This window comes from Chelonia mydas, chromosome 1 (genome assembly GCF_015237465.2).
Source record: "Chelonia mydas isolate rCheMyd1 chromosome 1, rCheMyd1.pri.v2, whole genome shotgun sequence".
NCBI lineage: Eukaryota > Metazoa > Chordata > Testudines > Cheloniidae > Chelonia > Chelonia mydas.
Window position 1 is genome coordinate 218,792,818 of NC_057849.1, and position 19,883 is coordinate 218,812,700.

The 19,883-nt window shown below is 42.4% G+C and overlaps 1 protein-coding gene across 3 annotated transcripts in view; it reads right to left on the bottom strand.

The window, feature by feature from the left end:
• The window catches only part of ANO2 (anoctamin 2), a 279,390-nt gene that overhangs the window by 15,621 nt on the left and 243,886 nt on the right, over nt 1-19,883 (bottom strand). For all 3 annotated transcript variants that reach the window (XM_043529325.1, XM_043529245.1, XM_043529293.1), the window contains exon 20: nt 10,938-11,086. In XM_043529325.1, the coding sequence (XP_043385260.1) occupies nt 10,938-11,086 (149 nt within the window). The remainder of the gene's footprint in view (nt 1-10,937; nt 11,087-19,883) is intronic.

Here is a 19,883-nt window from a genome sequence, read left to right on the forward strand (position 1 = left end):
GCCCACAGGGCCCCCCCAAAGCGCGGTGCCTGGAGCGCTCGCTCCGATTTGCCCTACCCAAGGAACGGCTCTGCCTAGGCACTACTACAATACAAGCAAACAATAACTCAAGAGTTTAAACTCTTGGCATTTCCTGAATTGTTTATGCCCGTCCCATGGGGGCAGGGATGATCTGGATGCAAGTAAGCAGCTTTATTCTGAAGACAACTTAGACACCAATTTTCAGATCCTCTCCCAGCAAAGTGCAATTTAGAGGAATGAAAGTATTTTTCCAAAGTCCCCCAATGTTTCAACGATATTTAAGACCGTGCACAGTGCATATTGGGCCCAATGTTGCAAGGTGCTGAGTGTCCTTAATTGCCATTGCCATCAAAAGAAGCAGAGGACAGTCAGCTTGCAGGATCAGGCCCATTCTGGGCCCATCTTGAGAGGTGCTGAGCCAGCTGAGAATGTTGACCTCCTTATACTGTAGGTGCTGACCACCTGCCAAGAAGCTCTAAACATCTTTGTCTCCCAGTGAAGACAAGACGTCAGGACTTGATAGCATTATCATCACACAAAACTGGCCCTCTCTTTGTAAAATGTAACATGGAATATTATTTTAATATAAAGATGAGCTCTTATTTCCCAAAGAAAGTAGCGCAGGGTGGCATAAGGAGAGACTGGCTGAAAGGCATATTGCACAACTGCAATGGAGATAGCCACAACAAAATTAAACTAATGAATGTACGTGCCCATATTATATAAATAGTGCTACAAATAGGATTTGAGTGCACTGCAGTGATATGCATTGTGATTTCTCTGTAAGCAGAATATAAGGTCCCTGTACAAGCTTGCAGTCCATTGCAGCAGATGTCCTTTGCACTTTTGGAGGAGAGAAAAAAAATGGAAAAGAAAACTAATCCTAGCATAGCAGGACTAGTCAACTATTTTCTCTAGAATAATTTCCTTTGGCACTGTTGTCACAGCCCACAGCCAACTGATAAAACTGCTTTCCCCAGGATCTTTTTTGTACCCAGCTTATTTTTTGTGTACCTGTTTCAAGCCTCATTATGGTCCCGTCCCCCCCATCTCCTCTCCCAGTGACAATGTATTTGCACAACAAACCATTATCTCCATGATAATTGTGGCCATGGTTTGCCATTTTCAATGGTTTGCTTTGGGGATAAAGGTTATATCATCCTGACATAGCATGATGGGAGCTGTTTCAACATACAAGAATATGTTACCCTCTAAATTATAGTTTCCTGAATATTTTATGTTTGAATCAGGAAAAGGAAGTAAGGAAATAAAAACAGATGTTAGAGAAGTATCTCAAAAACCTTTGAAATGCTTAGAAAAATATATAGCACCAAAATGTGCCTTATTTGGTCTGAAGTGAAGTTAGCAGGGCTAGAGCTGGAGGGAATCAGTAAAAAAGTATTCGCAGCGATTTGTCTGAGTATAAACGACAAATATTTACTGTGATACTATTTGCAGCCATTTTTATTCATTTCCTAGGAACATCTGCATGAATGATGTTTTAGTTCATAAAAGAACATTCAAGGTACACAAACATCTTCTGGATGATTATGTAAACATGTTGTCATACAAAGGTCCACCCCAGAAATGTTTGTGTGGTCATGTTTAAATCTCTGTATTTCCTTCCTTTTATTTTTAAATTAAAGTTTCAATGATCCAAACAAGTAGCAAAAACACTACCATGTGACTTAGGTTTTGTCTACACTGCCCTGCAGGTCCAACTACGGGGGTATGAATAGCAGTGCGCAGCAAAGTGCTGTGCTGTAACTCCCCCCTGTGGACGCTGTGGGCACAAATATAAAGGTTCCTAGATCGCATTAATGTAGTCCTGTGAGGGGGAAGTTACGCCACAACACTTTGCTGTGCACTGTTATTCATACCCCCTGTAATCCAAACTGTGGGGTGGTGTAGACATAACCTTAGATGATCAGTCACATGTCATGAGAAGCAAAACATTCCATGATACAGTCAAAACAAATAGTTTGTGCCTGATCCAGGCACTGAAATGTGTTTGTTTAAACTATTTGGGGAGTACTGACGAATAACAAATAGATTACTAAAGCTTAAAGTCTGTGCACATTTATTTGAGAACATAAAAGGAGGCTAAATTCACTGAGAGTTCAGTTCTGCTTCCTTAGACACATTTAGTAGCACTAACACAACTAACCCCATCCAATTCAATGTGAGTGTATGCATGAGTACTAGCTACTCCACCTAAGTAAGGGAAACCAATTAAGGCCCAAAATAAAATCATTCACTGTGATTAGTTCAGTCACACACACACAAACATACACACGCACACTGAGTAGACCCCATTTATTTCAATGACATAGTCAGACTCACAGGAAGGTAAATGTTCATGATTCTGCCACACTTATTCACAACCCTCAGGTAGTCCACTTGATTCCAGAGGTATTTCTCATGAAGTGTTACTAAAAGTGAGCAAGGGTGGCCAAATCAGTCCCATTCTGAGTGACATTCCAAGTACTCTTAGAGCAGTGGTTCTTAACCTGGGGTGCACATACCCCCTGGGGGTGCGAGATGCCCTTTCTGGGGGTGCAAGACATACCAGATTTTTTTAGAAGGTAAATAATTAAAAACACAAATTAAGCAGGTTTCAGAGTAACAGCCGTGTTAGTCTGTATTTGCAAAAAGAAAAGGAATCCTTGTGGCACCTTAGAGATTAACCAATTTATTTGAGCATAAGCTTTCGTGAGCTACAGCTCACTTCATCGGATGAATACAGTATGCATCCGATGAAGTGAGCTGTAGCTCACGAAAGCTTATGCTCAAATAAATTGGTTAGTCTCTAAGGTGCCACAAGTACTCCTTTTCTTTTTACAAATTAAGCACAGGCACGTAAGTACAACTACTTTGTTTCATCAAACCTATGTATTTATTAACATTACACATTTTTAATGATTACTGTAATATACAAACAAAATATATCTAGGTTTAAAGAACTGACCTACTCAACAATTTTTGATAAGGGGTGCGAGAACATATTTTGAGAACCAAAGGGGTGCAGGCTGCAGTAAAGGTTAAGAACCACTGTCTTAGAGAAACAGGAGCCTTAAAATATACAACCACAAGCTTGGCAGGGAAATCTAAGGGAAAAGAACAGTTCACTTCTCTGTGGCAATAATGTACACAACATGCCTACACATAACATGCCGAGATGATACTTTAAAATCCAACCTCAATATAGAGATTAAAGAAAAATGTGGGCCTCCCTTTAGTGATGTGTCTTTTGTTGGTGCCTCAGACATATTCTTTTTGATGGATTTACCTGCTTGAGGGGAAATTCTTCCAAACCTCCAGAATGCATGGCCCCCATCGCCCTTCCCATTCCACACCTTTTCCTGTTCATAGATACCTGGATGTTTGTACAACCCTCTGCGTGATTACAAAGGACCCATCTAACTCTGTCTTTCTATATGGGTGGAGAAAGATTTGTGCACTGAGGGTTCCCTGCATATACACATCGTTAGGACATGCTCTGGCACTGAGTAAGGACCTGAGGATTTGCCCAAACTAGAATTTAAAATGTAAGTGGTAGTGAAATAGACAACTGGGATGGAGGTGGGAAATCTGAGGTAACGTCATCACTGATTTTCATCTACAAGATCTTTTGTTATGGTTTCTGAACAGAAGTTTTATTGAGAAATAATCTGGTGATCACTCTGCACTGGACTGATTGAGGGTCACTACTTGCAATACAGGATGAAGACATTGGATCAAATTCTGGGGCAGCCAGTAGCAGGAACGCTGATCTCCTGGATTCCACCTCCTGACAAAGATAGAGTATGTCTACACTGCAGTCCTAGAGCAGGATTACAGGTTGAGTAGACATACCTGAACTAGCTTTACTGTAGCTAGCACACGTTCTGGTAACGGTGAAGCTGTGAAGGCATGGGCTTCAGCGCAGGTGGTACAAGTCCTCCCAGAAGCTTGAGTAATTACAGTACTTGCAGGGCTAGCTTAGCCCATGCTGAAGCTTGTGCTGCCATGGCTTCACTGCTCCACTGCCTGAGCTAGCTAGATAGCTAGATCAAAGCTAGCTTGAGTAACAATAGCAGTAAAGGTTTCAGAGGAACAGCCGTGTTAGTCTGTATTCGCAAAAAGAACAGGAGTACTTGTGGCACCTTAAAGACTAACCAATTTATTTGAGCATAAGCTTTCGTGCATCCGATGAAGTGAGCTGTAGCTCACGAAAGCTCATGCTCAAATAAATTGGTTAGTCTCTAAGGTGCCACAAGTACTCCTTTTCTTTTTGCGAATAGCAGTAAAGCTGCGCCATGTACGAATGTCTACATATTCTGCAGTCATACCTCTCGACTGCAGTGTAGACAAACCCTCAGAGTCAAGGGTTTATGTAGCAGTTAGTGGAAAGCTTTTCTAAAGTCTAGATGAAGGGTTCACTCCTACTTCTATTAAAATCAATGGCAAGACTCCCCTTTGATTTCCAGGGGAAGGCGAGAAGACCCAACGTCTGTCACCCTGCCCTGACACCCAGTGCAAACTGATGAGGAAAGTGCCTACAGTCAAAGGTTATATTAGTGCTGGAGAACCCCCATACAAGTGTATCAGGGCAGAAGTAGGTACTGAGTGGGGAATCCATGTAACCAGGGCCAAGAGAACCAAGTTGTCAAGAGACTCAATCTTGAATGGTGCTAAATAACACTGTAGCCCAACTGAACACAATACTTAAGCATATGAATAGCCCCACTGATTTCAGTGGCACTACTCACAGACTTCAGAACTTGCTGGATTAAGCCAGAATGCCCAGGATGGAGTCCAAGGAGCAAGGGCAAAGCTGCAGGAGACCTAGAAGTAGTGCAGATACATACTGCCACCATACTTTATTTATTGGTTTATTTAGATTTAAATAACAAAGCAGACAGCTAGCCAAGGCTCTAGGCTCCCTAACACATAATTAGTAATACAATAACATCCCAGCAGCATTGAAATAATCATTTCAAACAGGAATTTAGCCAGTCATGTAAAAAAAAAAATCAAACTCCTGCCCACCCCTTCATCAGTCTGAAAAGCACACCCTCAGCCCTCCACAACCCCCTGTCAGAGACACAATCTCTGACAGGGATTACTCTGGACCCACAGGAGATGTACAGAATCTGTGTATGGGGGTAGCAGATAGGCAGATTCCCCCACTCTCTTTCATTTCCCCTGATGGAAGTTTGCAGTGGAAACTCTAAAAGGGCATAAAAGGGCAGGAGGGTCCAGTGGCTAGAGCCCTAGCCTAGACTTTGGGAGACCTGTGTTCAAATCTCTGCTCTGTCACAGACTTCCTGGGTGACTTTGGATAAATAACTTGGTTTTTCTGTACCTCCGCTCCCCATCAGTAAAATGTGGATAAACAGCATTTTCCTACCTCACAGCAGTAGACACTCTGATAACAGGGACATACGTACCTAAAATATTTCCACACATCTGGCCCTCCGTCCTTTTTTGGGGACTGTTCCCCAATATCTGGATGGGTTCTGAGTACCTGCCATACCCACAGAGCCAAAACTGGAGGGCTTTATTCAGCTTTTACCTATACCTCATTCAAGCAAACACCAGTTGACTCCGAAAGTAGTTTGCCCGAGTACCGACAGAATGAAAATTGGGGAAGGACTTAAGGATCTGGCTTTGTAACAACAATCAGGAGTCCCCTTCCTTTTCCCAGATACCCCATCCCATTTTAAAGCCCAACTACACTGTCATTTAAAACAATTAAAGAGGATAAAACTCCCCTCCCCACCCCCACCCCCCCTTGTATTTCCACACCCTCTCCCTCCTGAAGCCATGTTCTCGAGTCCAATTTAGAAAAAAATGTAAATATGCTACATCTAGTTGCTCCTGGCCTCTCCATTGCTGCTTGATGCCCTTCAGAACAATCTCAACTGACAGGTTCAGTGCTGAGCTGCTCAAAGTGCTTCCTGTCCATGTGGGTGGTCTGAGTCACTCAGCAGTGAATCTGACAGCTGAATTTAGTGATATGGACTCAGAGCAACAGGCAGGCCAGGGGAGGAGCAGCTTAGGTTTCATTTGTTTCGCATTTGTCTTGAATCCCACAGACAGGGCATAGCTTGCTGTGGAACTGGCATAATAACAGAGACAATGAGCCATTCTCCTCACCACATAATCCAGTTCTCTTGCTGGAAACAAATATTTGGAATAGTACTTCATCCACCTGGGATACAGATTATTGTCTCTTGAAACATGGTATCCATCCAATTATCCGTGAATGATTGCACAATGAGGCATTCTACATTATTATTTAAACAGAGGATACCTATTTTAAGTGCATGCTGAAAGCCTGATGATGATCCTGTTTATGAATTGATAACTTAGGTCCTGAACCTGCGAGTTTTTCTATGCAGGCAGACCCTTCCACCCACATGGAATCCCAATGAAGGAAATGACACTCCAATGGTCCATCTCCACATGGGGCATGCATGACCGAGGCAAAAGAGCCATAGTGGGCCCTGTGTGGATCTGCAACAGGGAGAAGAGGGTGCAATGAGCCCTCTTCAGCAACCCCTAGCGCTGTTATAGGGCCAGGCCAGCTATAATTGGGGTGGGGAGCACAGGCACTGCATTAGTGGAAGGAAGGGGAGAGGTTCAAGGTCACGGCAGAATCATGGCTCCATCCCAGCTCTAACAGCGAGCTTTGCCTGACTGACATGATGGAGCATGTACTGCACCCTGAAGTACAGTGGTGGAGCTCCCACGCCAGGGTGCACTCCCATAAAATCCTGACAGGAATTCTGGTTTCTTCTCAGAGGCTTAAAGCTGCAACCTGGAATTTAGTGCTACAACTGACAATGCATTGTAGCTCCGAACATGAGCAACATCTACTACCACAGATGTGCAAGAACAAATATTTAAACAGGTTTTTTTGTATTCTATTTGTTGATGATGAATAAAAAGAAGGGGCCTGGGAGTGGACCAGCTAAACATCCAACATTTCCTGGTTAAGTGCAGACATTGTTGAGTTATGCCTGAGCATAAAAGCATCTGAAAATATTTACAAGGGGAAAAGTCTATATTTTTTCACCCTTGTATAAGTCAAATATTGCTGACAGGACTTTGCTCAAACTTTCAAAACAAAATTCACCTCTGAGCTGATGCAAAGCATGGAACATTTCAGTCCCACAGGAGAATTTTTCAATAAGTTATGAGCATGTGAAAATGAGGGTGTGTGTGTGTGTGTGTGTGGTTTAAAATAATGAAGATTGCAACATACAGCCAGATCCCCAGGTTGAGCAACAACAGTTCTTGAAACAACTGGTGGAGGGGAGGATAGTTTGGGAAGGCAACTTTAAGTCCCTTTTGTACCAGTGAAGGGTCAAAGGAGCTGGCCACAAACTTAGCTATAGAGAATGATACAATGCACCTGCCATTATAAACATCAATTAAAATATTGACATAAAATATGTCTGTCTGATACACATGTTGTATCATAAAATGCATATATTCAGGTGTTTTTGTTACAGTGGATTGTCTGTAGTTTAAGACAGGGGTGTTACATACAATATTTAACACGTCTGATTTCAGAAAATTTGCCATACGTGTGATGAGCTGTGGTTCTTTTCTGAATGCTTTCCTACCCTGAAGCTTGTGGTGTGCTTGGTCCGCCTGGAATCCTCTTTTGATGCTGCAGTAGTGCTTTGGGGTAGTCAGCAATTTTGTTTTGTTTCTAGTGTGAACACTCTGGCCTCTAAGTTATTCCCTGGAATCCCTGCATACTGCTTCTTTGTGGTCTCATGTCCCTGCAGATTAATGCAGTTGGATTGTATCCCAGAACAGCATCGAGTCATTTGGTGATTATTTGCACCTCTGCCCTCATGGGTTCTGCTGACTCATAGAGATGCTCCTCAGAGCTTATTCTACATGCACACTTAGAATGAAAGGAGGCCTTTATAAGCTTTGCTTTGGAATTCCATATCAGATGCTGATGTGCATCCTGGCCAAATTCATGCCTGGTATCACTGTCTTCTCTTGGTAGTAGAAAGGATGCTACTCTCTTTGCTGATGGGAAGTGGAGGTGAATAGAGTACAAAGGAGGATAACTAAGAGTTAGGTAGGTACAGAACGGTAAGTCTGACTTCAGTAGCAGGCAAACTGGTTGAAACTATAGTAAAGAACAAAATTGTCAGACACACAGATGAACATAATTTGTTGGGGAACAGCCAACATTGTTTTTATAAAGGGAAATCATGCATCACCGATCTTCTAGAATCTTTGAGGGGGTGAACAAGCATGTGGACAAGGGGGATCCGGTGGATATAGTGTACTTAGATTTTCAGAAAGCCTTTGACAAGGTCCCTCACCAAAGGTTCTTAAGAAAAGTAAGCTGCCACGGGATAAGAGGGAAGGTCCTCTCATGGATCACTAACTGGTTAAAAGATAGGAACAAAAGGTAGGAATAAATGGTCAGTTTTCAGAATAGAGAGAAGCAAATAGTGGTGTCCTCTAGGGGTCTGTACTGGGATCAGTCCTATTCAACATTTTCATAAATGATCTGGAAAAGGGGGTAAAGAGTGAGGTGACAAAATTTGCAGATGATACAAAACTACTCAAGAGAGTTAAGTCCCAGGCAGACTGCGAGGAGCTACAAAAGGATCTCACAAAACTAGGGTAACTGGGCAACAAAATGGCAGATGAAATTCAATGTTTATAAATACAAAGTAATACACATTGGAAAACATAATCCCAACTATGAATATAAAATGATGGGGTCTAAATTAGCTGTTACCACTCAAGAAAGAGATCTTGGAGTCATTGTGGACAGTTCTCTGAAAAACATCCACTCAATGTGCAGTGGCAGTCAAAAAAGCTAACAGAATGTTGGGAATCATTAAGAAAGGGATAAATAAGACAGGAAATATCATATTGCCTCTATATAAATTCATGCGTGCAGATGTGGTCACCCCATCTCAAAAAAGATATATTGGAATTGGAAAAGGTTCAGAATAGGGCAACCAAAACGATTAGGGGTATGGAACAGCTGCTGTATGAGGAGAGATTAATAAGACTAGGACTTTACAGCTTGGAAAAGAGATGACTAAGGGGGGATATGATTGAGATCTATAAAATCAAGCCTGGTCTGTAGAAAGTAAATAATGAAGTGTTATTTACTCCTTCTCATAACACAAGAACTAGGGGTCACCAAATGAAATTAATAGGTAGCAGGTTTAAAACAAACAAAAGGAAATATTTCTTCACACAATGCACAGTCAACCTGTGGAACTCTTTGTCAGAAGGTGTTGTGAAGGCTAAGACTATAACAAGGTTCAAAAAAGAACTAGATAAGTTCATGGAGGATAGGTCCATCAATGGCTATTAGTCAGGATGGGCAGGGATGGTGTCCCTAGCCTCTGTTTGCCAGAAGCTGGGAATGAGTGACAGGGGATGGATCACTTGATGATTACCTATTCTGTTCATTCCCTCTGGGGCACCTGGCATTGGTCATTGTCAGAAGACAGGATACTGGGCTAGACGGACCTTTGGTCTGACCCTGTATGTTCTTATGTTCTTATATTCTTATGACATAAGCTTCCTGCGGGCGGAGCATTCCCTGTAAAACTCTGGCAGACAGAAAACTCCTGGGTTGCTGGTATTACTCCAGCACCAATTTGCACAGAGCCGACATCCAGATCTGCAAACACCAGTTCATGACTGGCATAGCACATCTTTTGACAACAGAACAATTTGTTCTGCTGTGCAAACTGCACTGTCCATCTGCCACGTGGACCAGATTCTGTTCTATATTATGGCTGTGTAACTCGACTGAAAACAATGGAACAAGCACAAAGCTTTGTTTAAAACTTTTCACCAAACCATGAACTCTGTTTCCACAGAAATTGCTCAATGCTTTTAAGTATTTATTATTTACAGACTTCTTTTCTGTTGAGCGGCGGAGGCTTGGTTCTTGACCTCGAAATGTATGAAGAACAGTGGTATTAGTGCAATAATTGCAGCTGAAGTCACAGTAGCAGTACTGGCCTGACTGAACTAACAATCTGGATCACAGAGTTGTTTAGCCATGTGGAAACGTTAACTCAGCATTCAATGGAAATTAGAGTGTGCCCACATTTATGGATTGTATTAAAATGTTAGGCATAGGGCCTGATTCTCTTCTCACAGCCGTGGAACTCCATTGACTTCAGTGGACTTACGCCCACTTTACACTGGTGTGAGAGAAGCATCATACCCAAGATCCATATCCCTGAGCGCAAGTATCACAGTAACATAAGCACAAGCAATGGCACTAGTCTCTCCAGTGTGTGTGTGGGGGGGGGGGGGGGGGAAGATACATGGCCACCTCTTCTGCATTCTGGCTGGCAGAGGAGAAAGGGTGCACATACTACTTGACAGGTAGAATAATCTTTAAAGCACTAGCCTGGGATAGCAACCTGGGATCAATTCCAGGCTCTGCTGCAGACGTCCTACATGACTTTGGACAAGTCACTCAATCCCCCTGTGCCTCAGTTCCTCATCTGTAAAATGGGGATAATAAAGCTTCCTTCCTCCCACCCTTTGTCTGTCTTGTTTATGTATAAGATCAGCTCTTTGGGGCAGAGGTTCTCTCTTACTATGTACGTGTCCTGTGTGCCCCTGATCTCAGTTGGGGTCTCCAACAATGACTGTAATACAAATAATCATATTTTTGGAAGTCTAGTAATTATTAACACTGCACCGCCCCAATGGTATTCTGCTGTTGGTATGGTGCATTTCTGCACCCACTACATCTGCAGATAACTTTCATGAAGCCAAGACAGCACTTAAAACACATACCTTTTCTCAGGCTAACATGTGGCAATAGTTGCTGTTCAAATCCACTGAAAAGAGAAGGGGAAAAAACAAGATTTTAAGATAACAGACCCTCATGAACTCAGAGATCTTACTCATTTCCATGTATTCTGGAGTCAGTCCAGTGAAAGGTTCCAACATGTAATCGAGATCCCATTGCTGAGGGTGCTTTGAGTGGTTGGAGTCACTTTCCTTTTTCTCAGTCCTTTCATCCTTCAGCTTCCTGAACAGCTTTTTTAACTTCCTGGGAAATGAAAGTCTAATTAAATCAACTCTTTTTTACAGGAATTCAGCCAGACTCTGCCCTGTAACACCAACTTTATGTTAGACTACCCCATGTCAGTTTACTGCAGAGTTTCGTCCATCTCCCTTTGAAGCATCTGATGGTGGCCAGTCAGAGACAGAGTACTACACTAGTCAGACCGTGCGACTGTCTGATCCAGTGTGGCAATGCCTAGGTTTCTGTGTAACTGCATTGACACTACCCTAAAACCAACAGAACAGAGCAGAGAGTCAGGCCCATTACTCTCTAATATTTATTTTGATTTAGACAGACAATAAGGCATCTATCCAAAGCTCCAGGATCGTTTGCCAAACATTACAATGCACAAATAAACATAGTGTCGACCATCTCTCCCTCTGTTAAAAAAGAAAAAAAATACTGCTCCAGCCACAAATCTTCACCCTCACGGCACTCATTCCAACGTTGTCTCCCCCCCCATACTCTACAAGCTTGGGAACAGAGATGGGCCTTGTGATGTATCCTGAAAGTCAAAGGATTGGGGCTATTTTTGAGGAAAAAGGGGGCAGGAGTGAAGTAAATTCTAAAGCCCTTTTGCCAGACATTGCCTCTCTTTCAAATCATAGGCGCTCCAGTGGGAGAACCTCTGCTTACTGCAACTGCAGTATGGGGAGGGAGACGGTGTCTCGGGCAGGTAGGTCCCAAGCCACATGAGGCACTGAAGGTCAATACTAACATATTAAAATCAGGCTGCTAACCAACAGCCAGCCGGTGAAGATCCCAGAGCACTGGTGTGATTTGCCCACAGCGAGATACTCCCTGTAACAAATAAGCCCACACAAATGTCAAATGGCTTGAACATTGCTTGTGGACAGCAAGCAGAAACTCCATGTGCTACAGCTAAAACAATGCTTTATAAATAATAAAAACAATGAGGAACATACCATTAAAATGGTTGGGAATATAAATAAGTAAATAAACATAATAATGTCTCCAATTTATAAAAATACTTCGATCTTGAAGGTTCTGGATGGCCTTGATTCCCCATTATATCTGAGCTGTGCTCAGAGGTCATGGAGAGAAGCAGCTGAAGGGAGCCAGTTGCAGCACATAGTATGACTAAGACAAACAGCATTTGGCCCTTGGTGGTGTATTGTCCCCTTGATGCACACACAAATCCTTTTTCAGGCATGTGTACGATGAAAGGGAGAACACCATCCAATAACAAGCTATAGGCAGAAAAGTATAATTGGTGTTAAAAGCGGTAACAAGTATTTTGACAGGTGAATAGATGAGAAAAGTGAAAGATATATTCTGGAACTGGATACAAAGCTGTTATTTATTTTTAAATTACTAGAAACTGTGGAATTATACAGATTAATCTGGAATAGGATTATCGTGTGTTTACAAAAAACAGATTCATTTTTTTCAAGTTGCTTTTTTGTGGAGAGTTTCCTGGAACACACATGAGGCAATGAGATGACCAAAGGGTAGAGATTTACACACACCCTGGAGGAAGTACGTCAAAGGGAACACTGTGTGTGTGTGTGTGTGTGTGTGTGTGTGTGTGTGTGTGTGTGTGTGTGTGTGTGTGTGTGTGTGTGTGTGTGTGTGTGTGTGTGTATTAGAGGCCCCAGAAATGGTGAAAAAATTGGGCTGGCACTGCTCTTGTGAGATTTCAGCCTCGTAAAGCAGAATAGCTGATCTTGAAAGATCTTTGCTATCTCAGTGGTAGAAGTCTTGAAAGATCTACTGTTCTTGTGAGATTCTGGCTGCTTCTCAATCAGAAATGGAAAATAAACTCTTCCAATTCTTGATTAGCCCCAGAACTTTCTGACTCCCTGCAATGGAATACTGGGAACCAACATCTGAGCCAGCATTCTGGTCACTTAAACATCAATTCATTTCCCTAGGGTGGACCTAACAGAGGCCTAATTAGTGGATTCGAATGGGCGGGGAGGGGAGGACTAAAACAAATTGGCACATTAACATAGGAGAAAAGGCATCAGAGAAGGGAAGACAGACAGGCTAGCAGAGCCAGAACCAGGAAGGATCTCTGGGTAGAGGGCATAGATGCTGGAACTAGAGCTGGGGGTGCTGCTGCACCCACTGTCTTGAAGTGGTTTCCATCACATACAGAATTTACAGCTTGGTTCAATGGCTCTCAGCACCCCCACTATAAAAAATTGTTCCAGCACATCTGGTAGAGGGTTCTCTTCCCTCTCCTCTCCTTGGCAGAGAACTGGGGAGAAACTGAAACTGTAAATAATATGGTGTATGGATCAGTAAGATTGTGGGAAGACAAGTTTAAATAAACTGTTTGTGGGATGTTTAATAACGGAAGGTCTCTGAGTCTGTGTAGACAGAGCAGAAGACTGGTCCTGTCACAGTCTCTCAAGCCCCCCAAATTCAAAGGCATTTGAATCTGAGGTTCTGATTTTGACCCCTCTCTAATTATAAATATTAAAATAGGCAAGTTTGTTAAGAAATACATTGAGGAAAATGAAGAGGCACATGAGAAAACTTGGAAACATTAAAGTTATCACAAAATAATAGTTTTTGTAACACACTACGTATGGGTTTCTCCCTCAGTAGAGTGGCAGTACCTTTAGGCCAGATTGTGAATCTCTTACTCCCACTGGTGAGCAGTTCATACCCACAGGTTATGCAATTACCTGTGCAAGTAATTGCTCATGGATGGCAGTAAGAGTTTCACAGCCTGGTCCTATCTGTACAATGTATAAGGGTTTAATATCTCATTGTAGAATGAATCTCCATCTGACAGATGAATGAACATTTTATATCTCCGTGGAAAAGGAGGTAGCATTTCAATTTCAACTTCATTGATAACTTTATATGGTTTTACAGACTGGAAAATAACCATGGGAAAGTGCAAAAGACACACATATTTTCTCCAAAACTAAAGACACTAAGTACACTAGGGCTAGCATCAAATGCAAAGATTTCTCACATTTTCTCAGTTTGTCTTTCATGAATGTAAATGTTATTTGATAGCAGTTCACATATGTATAGCATGAGTAAAAGGCTAGATTAATTCTAATGAAGTGTTGCCAATGGCAGAACGAGGGGCCCTCACAATCTCCCCCCTCCCCCCCCCCCCCCCCCCCCCGCAGCCTATGAAAAACCCCTTAAACCAGATGTGGGTGTTGCAGACAGAATAGTGCGAGGGAGGGGTCTATCTATTTATTTGTTTTCCAGTTTTTAAAAAAAAAAACCTTTGTCTCAGACCCCTATCCAAAGGAGGGGGCAATGCTACCTGGCAAACCGGTCTGTTTGTTGTTCCTGAAAAATAGACTGGGTCAGGTTCTTGGCCCACACTCTGGCTGCTTTGTGCCACCATAGTGGCAGGAAGCTCCAAGCAATGTAGGGATTACCCAAGTGTAAGGGGAATTCCTGTGTGGTGTCGCGTCACCGTAGCCAGCTCTATAACAGCCCAGAGCAGGGCATGTTGGGGACATGGGTGGACTCCTAAGGCTGCTCTCTGTTGTGCCAGAGACTGAACCAGGCCCAGGATCAGAGACCTGTAAAGCTCTCATAAAAGCCATCCTGTGCCAGATGCAGCTGAGGATTTGGCCCGTTGGTATAATGATAATAAAAAGCAGAGTGTTCAGTTTATGCAATTTGAATGGGGTGGGATTTGTAAGACCTTATATGAAGGAATTAGGGTACCCTACCAAGGAACATTGCTTTCTAGTTGGTGCAAACTGGCCCATTCTAAAGGCACTACTACATTTGGTCTTCAGAAGTAATTTTATGACATTCAAGGGATGTCATCTATGGCAAATGTGATTCAGCACTATGCATGGGTGAGGAAGGAGGAGCAGCAGAATGATCTGAACCTTCCCCTCAATTCAATGGAGAAATTTAAACAAAGATCTCCCAGAAGGTCCTTCCAGCACATCACTGGTAAATTTCATGATGCTATAAAGGATCTCACTAGACAGTGAACAGTAAAAAAAACAAAAAATCTACTACTACTATTCCATAATTACTTTTGCTACAGTAAATGACATGGGCTTTAAATGCCCGTCTTATTTCTGTATGCAGATAAGATTGAAGAGCACTTGATTACTGTGTGTGATTGTGCTGATAGATAAGGAAGTGGTAGGCCCAGTTCCGATCTCACACCAGCTTAATACTTGTGGAATGCCATCCACTTGAATAGAGATATTCCTGACTTACACAAGGATCAAGGATCAAACCCAGGATCAAGCCCATTGAATATACTGGGGGTGGGGAGGGGTGTCTGTCTGTGCAAAGTCAAGAGGGGAGAGAGTAACGGTTGGTTCCATGCACAGTATGTTATTGGAGATCATACAGTAAATTAGGATAAGAAAGTAGGTGTGCTCCAATGAGAGGGATGTGTGTATGGATCTGGAGTATATATGCTGATTAATGAGTGTTGTAGCCCACGTAGGCATAGGATTCAACTGCTGATTGACATAAACTGTGCTCGTCACATGGTGCACATGATTTTGTGTTTTCATGTGCACATCACTGCTCTGTGCCTCAGTCTCCCCATCTGCAAAATGGGGATAATGATGCTGACCCCCTCCTTTGTAAAATGCTTTGAGATCTACAGATGAAAAGTGCTATATAAGGGGTAGCACTCTTATTGTTGTTCCAACGGTGGTGCGAGGCTCTTGGTGGTAGGTTTACATGTGGAGTTTATATATGTGTGATCTAATCCTCTAGGTGCAGCACTAGAGAGCTGTGCCATGGAGTTTAATGCATTTCTGTAGCTCCACTGGGAACTCTGTAAGTAAAACGATAGTTGATTTTTAAAAATGTTCGCTGTGAATGCACTAAACCCAGTATTTGGTCACTTAGAATTATTTGAATTACCTTTCATCTTTTTTAAATTTACCATTGTGACTATTTCTCACGATGAACTATCCTCATGCCAAGCATGAAGCTTGGAAGCTTGAACAATTTTTAACTTAAGCCCCAAAGAATGTTTTTATTTATAATTTATTTTGAAACGATCAACTGAAAAAAAGACAAATGGATTCTACTCAAGCTTTTCACAAAAATGCACTTTTGTGTCATACCCAAGCCTGTGAAATTTCAGATCAAATCAGAAATGTGTCAGGAAATTAAAGAAACAGAAGATTTCACTAAATAGACATCGTCAGGGTTATTCTTGAGCTCTACCACAGCAGAGAAGTAAAAATGAGTTTTGCAGAACTCCACAGCTGCACAGATGATTGCACTATTAAAACTGATAAACTCTTTTGGTATGCTTGTGTGAAAACTTTTTTATAATGATCCAGAAGATCAATATTTTAAAATCAAGCTGAAAGCAATGGAGAAGCAAGGAAAGCTCATCTGGTCTATTTTATCTTCTTGTGTACTGTGAGCCAGATTATGGACTGACCAAGAAGGACTTTGGGATGCTTTGTGCCTAAGAGGCACACAATCAGGGAAACTCCATGCTCCTGTGAAAGGAGATGAGCAGGTGATCAGAGTGAGACCTGTTTAGGGAGGAAGACTAGATTTAGAGGAGATAGCTGTAGTGTTGCAGTTCTCCGGTGCTGGTCAGGTCTGAACAGATGTGGCAGAACAGAATAGGAGAGAATGCACAGATCCTTTCCCATTAGGCTTGGTTTTAGCCAGTATTATCTGTTCCCTACTATCAGAACGCAATGATTCAAGGAAACTAACACCTTAAATGGAAGTTGAGGGCACTCAGTAGAGTCCTGGCTCCAAAGAGCTTGCAAGCTCTGAAGATAAAAAGGGGAGGGGGGGGGGTAAAAAGATAACAGCATACAGTAAAGTGAAGAAGGTGGTGGCAGGCACACAGCATGTTTGTAGCAAGTCTCTTTTTTAAACATATCTGATTATATGGTTTTAGGGATATTTTAGGGAGAGGACGCTCAGTGACAGTTAGAGTGGGGAAGAGAAAAGACATTATGGATTAAGACGGGGAAGTGAGTAAAGGGAGAGGGAGGTAGAAAGGGAAGAGGAGAGAAACAATGGCAGCTGAAAGGATGCAGAGTTAGGAGAAGGGCAGGATAAAGGCCTTGCCTTCATTAGTCTTTGTCTTCAATTGCACAACCACCAGTGCAGCTCCAGCAGTGAGAGAGCTATTGCAGAACAGCTGCCAGTGTTTTCACTGCTGTGCCATTTTAGACATGCTCTCAGCAATATTAAGGTGCTAAAACACCAGTGCCCTGTCTACCGCTTCTGCCATCAATGGAGCTAGTAGTGAAGCTGTTGGAGAATTGTAGAAAAAGGTGAGTGGAGACAGCCAAAATGGAGACCAGAAATGAACTGCAACACAGGAAAGAAGAGGGTAAAATCCAGAGTCCAAGTGTCAGAGGCGAGGGATTACTGATGTCAGAAGGCTGTGAAGGCTCCTCCCAGCTACTGCTGCTTTTCCCCATCTAGAGTGATGGACAGAGGAAAGGCTACTGGGTCAGGTATTTCAAGCACTTTGTATCTGGTGGGAGAGTGTGGGGACTAAAAGTTTCTCTGCCCTTGTGTGTAATTGTATTTGCTGCTTTGGGGAAGGAGGCCTGAGGGCCCTGCAGTTTCTATAGTCAGCTTCCTGTGATCTGCTCACTCCCTCAAAAGGAGGGAACTTTGGGGGCAGGTGGGAAGGACTTGTAATCTCTGACACTGCCACAGATTTACAGTCCAATCCGGCCCAGCTTGTGCACTCAGAACTCCCACTGAAGTCAAAGGGAGTTTTGGTTGTGTTTGTTATTTATTGGCACCCGTTCAGCTATAAACCGCCGATGAATTTCTGCATTAAGAATTCTTTATTAGCAACCAAAATGCACCACAAATGACAACAGTCATGAAAGGCTGTCTTGAAATACATTTTATTGGCCCTTGATTTTCTCATCCAATATATTTAAGTGCATTTTGAAAGAACTGATGGAAAGTGATATTGTATGTTAAGGGTGAAATCCTTGCCCCACTGAGGTCAATGGGAGTTTTGTTATTGACTTCAGTGAGGACAGGATTTCACCATAAGCATTTATCACAAGGTCAGGGATACAGAGTAATAAAATAACCGCTTGAATTTTTCAGTGAAGGTGGAAAATATAAAATTGGTGAAAAGGAGTTTCAAAAAAATTCCGGGTTCTCAAGCCCTGCAGCAATTTCTGTGGCATAAGAAGAGAATTATGGGATGTGACACCTCAGAGTGAATTGTGGCATATTTGCATCTGTTAAATTTGTGAATTCCAGCCATACAAAGCATGTTGCTGCAATTCCAGAAGGCTGAGCATCCCATAATTCCAATGCCATGACATAGAGCTAGCCGTTTTGATATTCTTGGATGCAGAAATGGAAAAACAAATCACAGGAAGGTAGAGAATACAAGAAAATCACATCTATCATAGCCAAGGAGCAGTTTCTCCAGAGAAGCATTAGGAACAGGTTAGAATTTGTTCTATGACTCTGCACAAAGCAGAGCTGACACGTGAAACCTAACTTCTGAATTCTCCAACTGGCACTGACTGTGGATAAGATGTAAACCAGGCATTTCTGACCATGGCAACATTTATGTTGAAGGAGAAGGCACTGGCTGGGTATCATGTGTATCCAGCCCATAACCTGCTCAGCTGTACAGGCCTTTCAATTACTACTGTTTTTTTGAGTGAAAGAGGCAGCAAATGAGACTGATGCTTCACAACCTTTTGCAGGGAAACAGAAACCTACACTGCCCTTTTGGAAAACCCCTATGGGCTTTAATAGCAACGAAACCAATAGAGCTATATAGAAATAACTCCGAAAACCAACAGAATTCAATAGGGAATTAAACCCTTTCTATAGGTGTTATGAATCATTCCACAGAATTTAATAGATAATTATGTCCCCATTATAGAAGCCTACAGAATGGTTCATAATACCTATAGAAAAGTTATTTCTGTTACATTCAATACCAGGGTGAACTCAGTGGCAGCACCACCACTATCCCTGAGTGGAGTGCTGAGAGCCAGTGAGAGAATTAGCACTGTTTTCTTGGGATCTCTTTCTCCTCAAGACAGGCACAGAGCAGGGGACAGAGTGGAGTGAGAGACGGAAAGACCTATTAGACCATTTAGTCCATCTCTCTGCCTCCGTAGGATTGGTCAGTACACAACATTCCTAGTGCAGGAAGAGAAGAGAAATGAGGGCAGTGGACAGCATGGGGGGGAAGAGGGAGTTAGGGGAGACAAAAGACCTTCTGGTGGAGAAGGGATGATCTAGCAAGGAAGATGGATGGGAGGGAAGAGAGTAGCCAGGAAGAGTGGAGCTGGTCAGAAAATATTCATCAAAATAGTCTTTGGTCGGAAAAAAGCTGTTTCAACAAAACCAAAATTTTTCACAAAACTGTATATTGATTTTGATGATTTTTTAAAAAAAGTTTAAAACACATTAGTCCCAATTTGGGAATAATTCATTTTTTTTTTAAATCTTAAAATTTTTGCAGGACAGAAAATCAGTTTTCCGGCCAGTTCTAATGAAGAAATCCAGAAGTGGAGCAGAGATAACAGGGTACAGAAGGGAGCCAGTTGAGTTGGGCTGGAGGGGCAGAGAGGTTCCAGTTAATCTGGGTGAGAATGGGACAGACTGAGACGTCATATAATTTATGAACGGAGACAGAAAAGGCTTGTCAGCATCAATATAACAAGATAGCACTGGTATTCCTCTGGGAAGAGGAGAAGTAAAGCAAGCTTGTTTTTATTTAATACATATTTCAGTTTTAAACTGAGATCACTGCAGGTTGTTGGCAAAGGAGGAGAAACAAGTGAAATGAGGCTGTCCCATTCTTTCACTAAGCAGT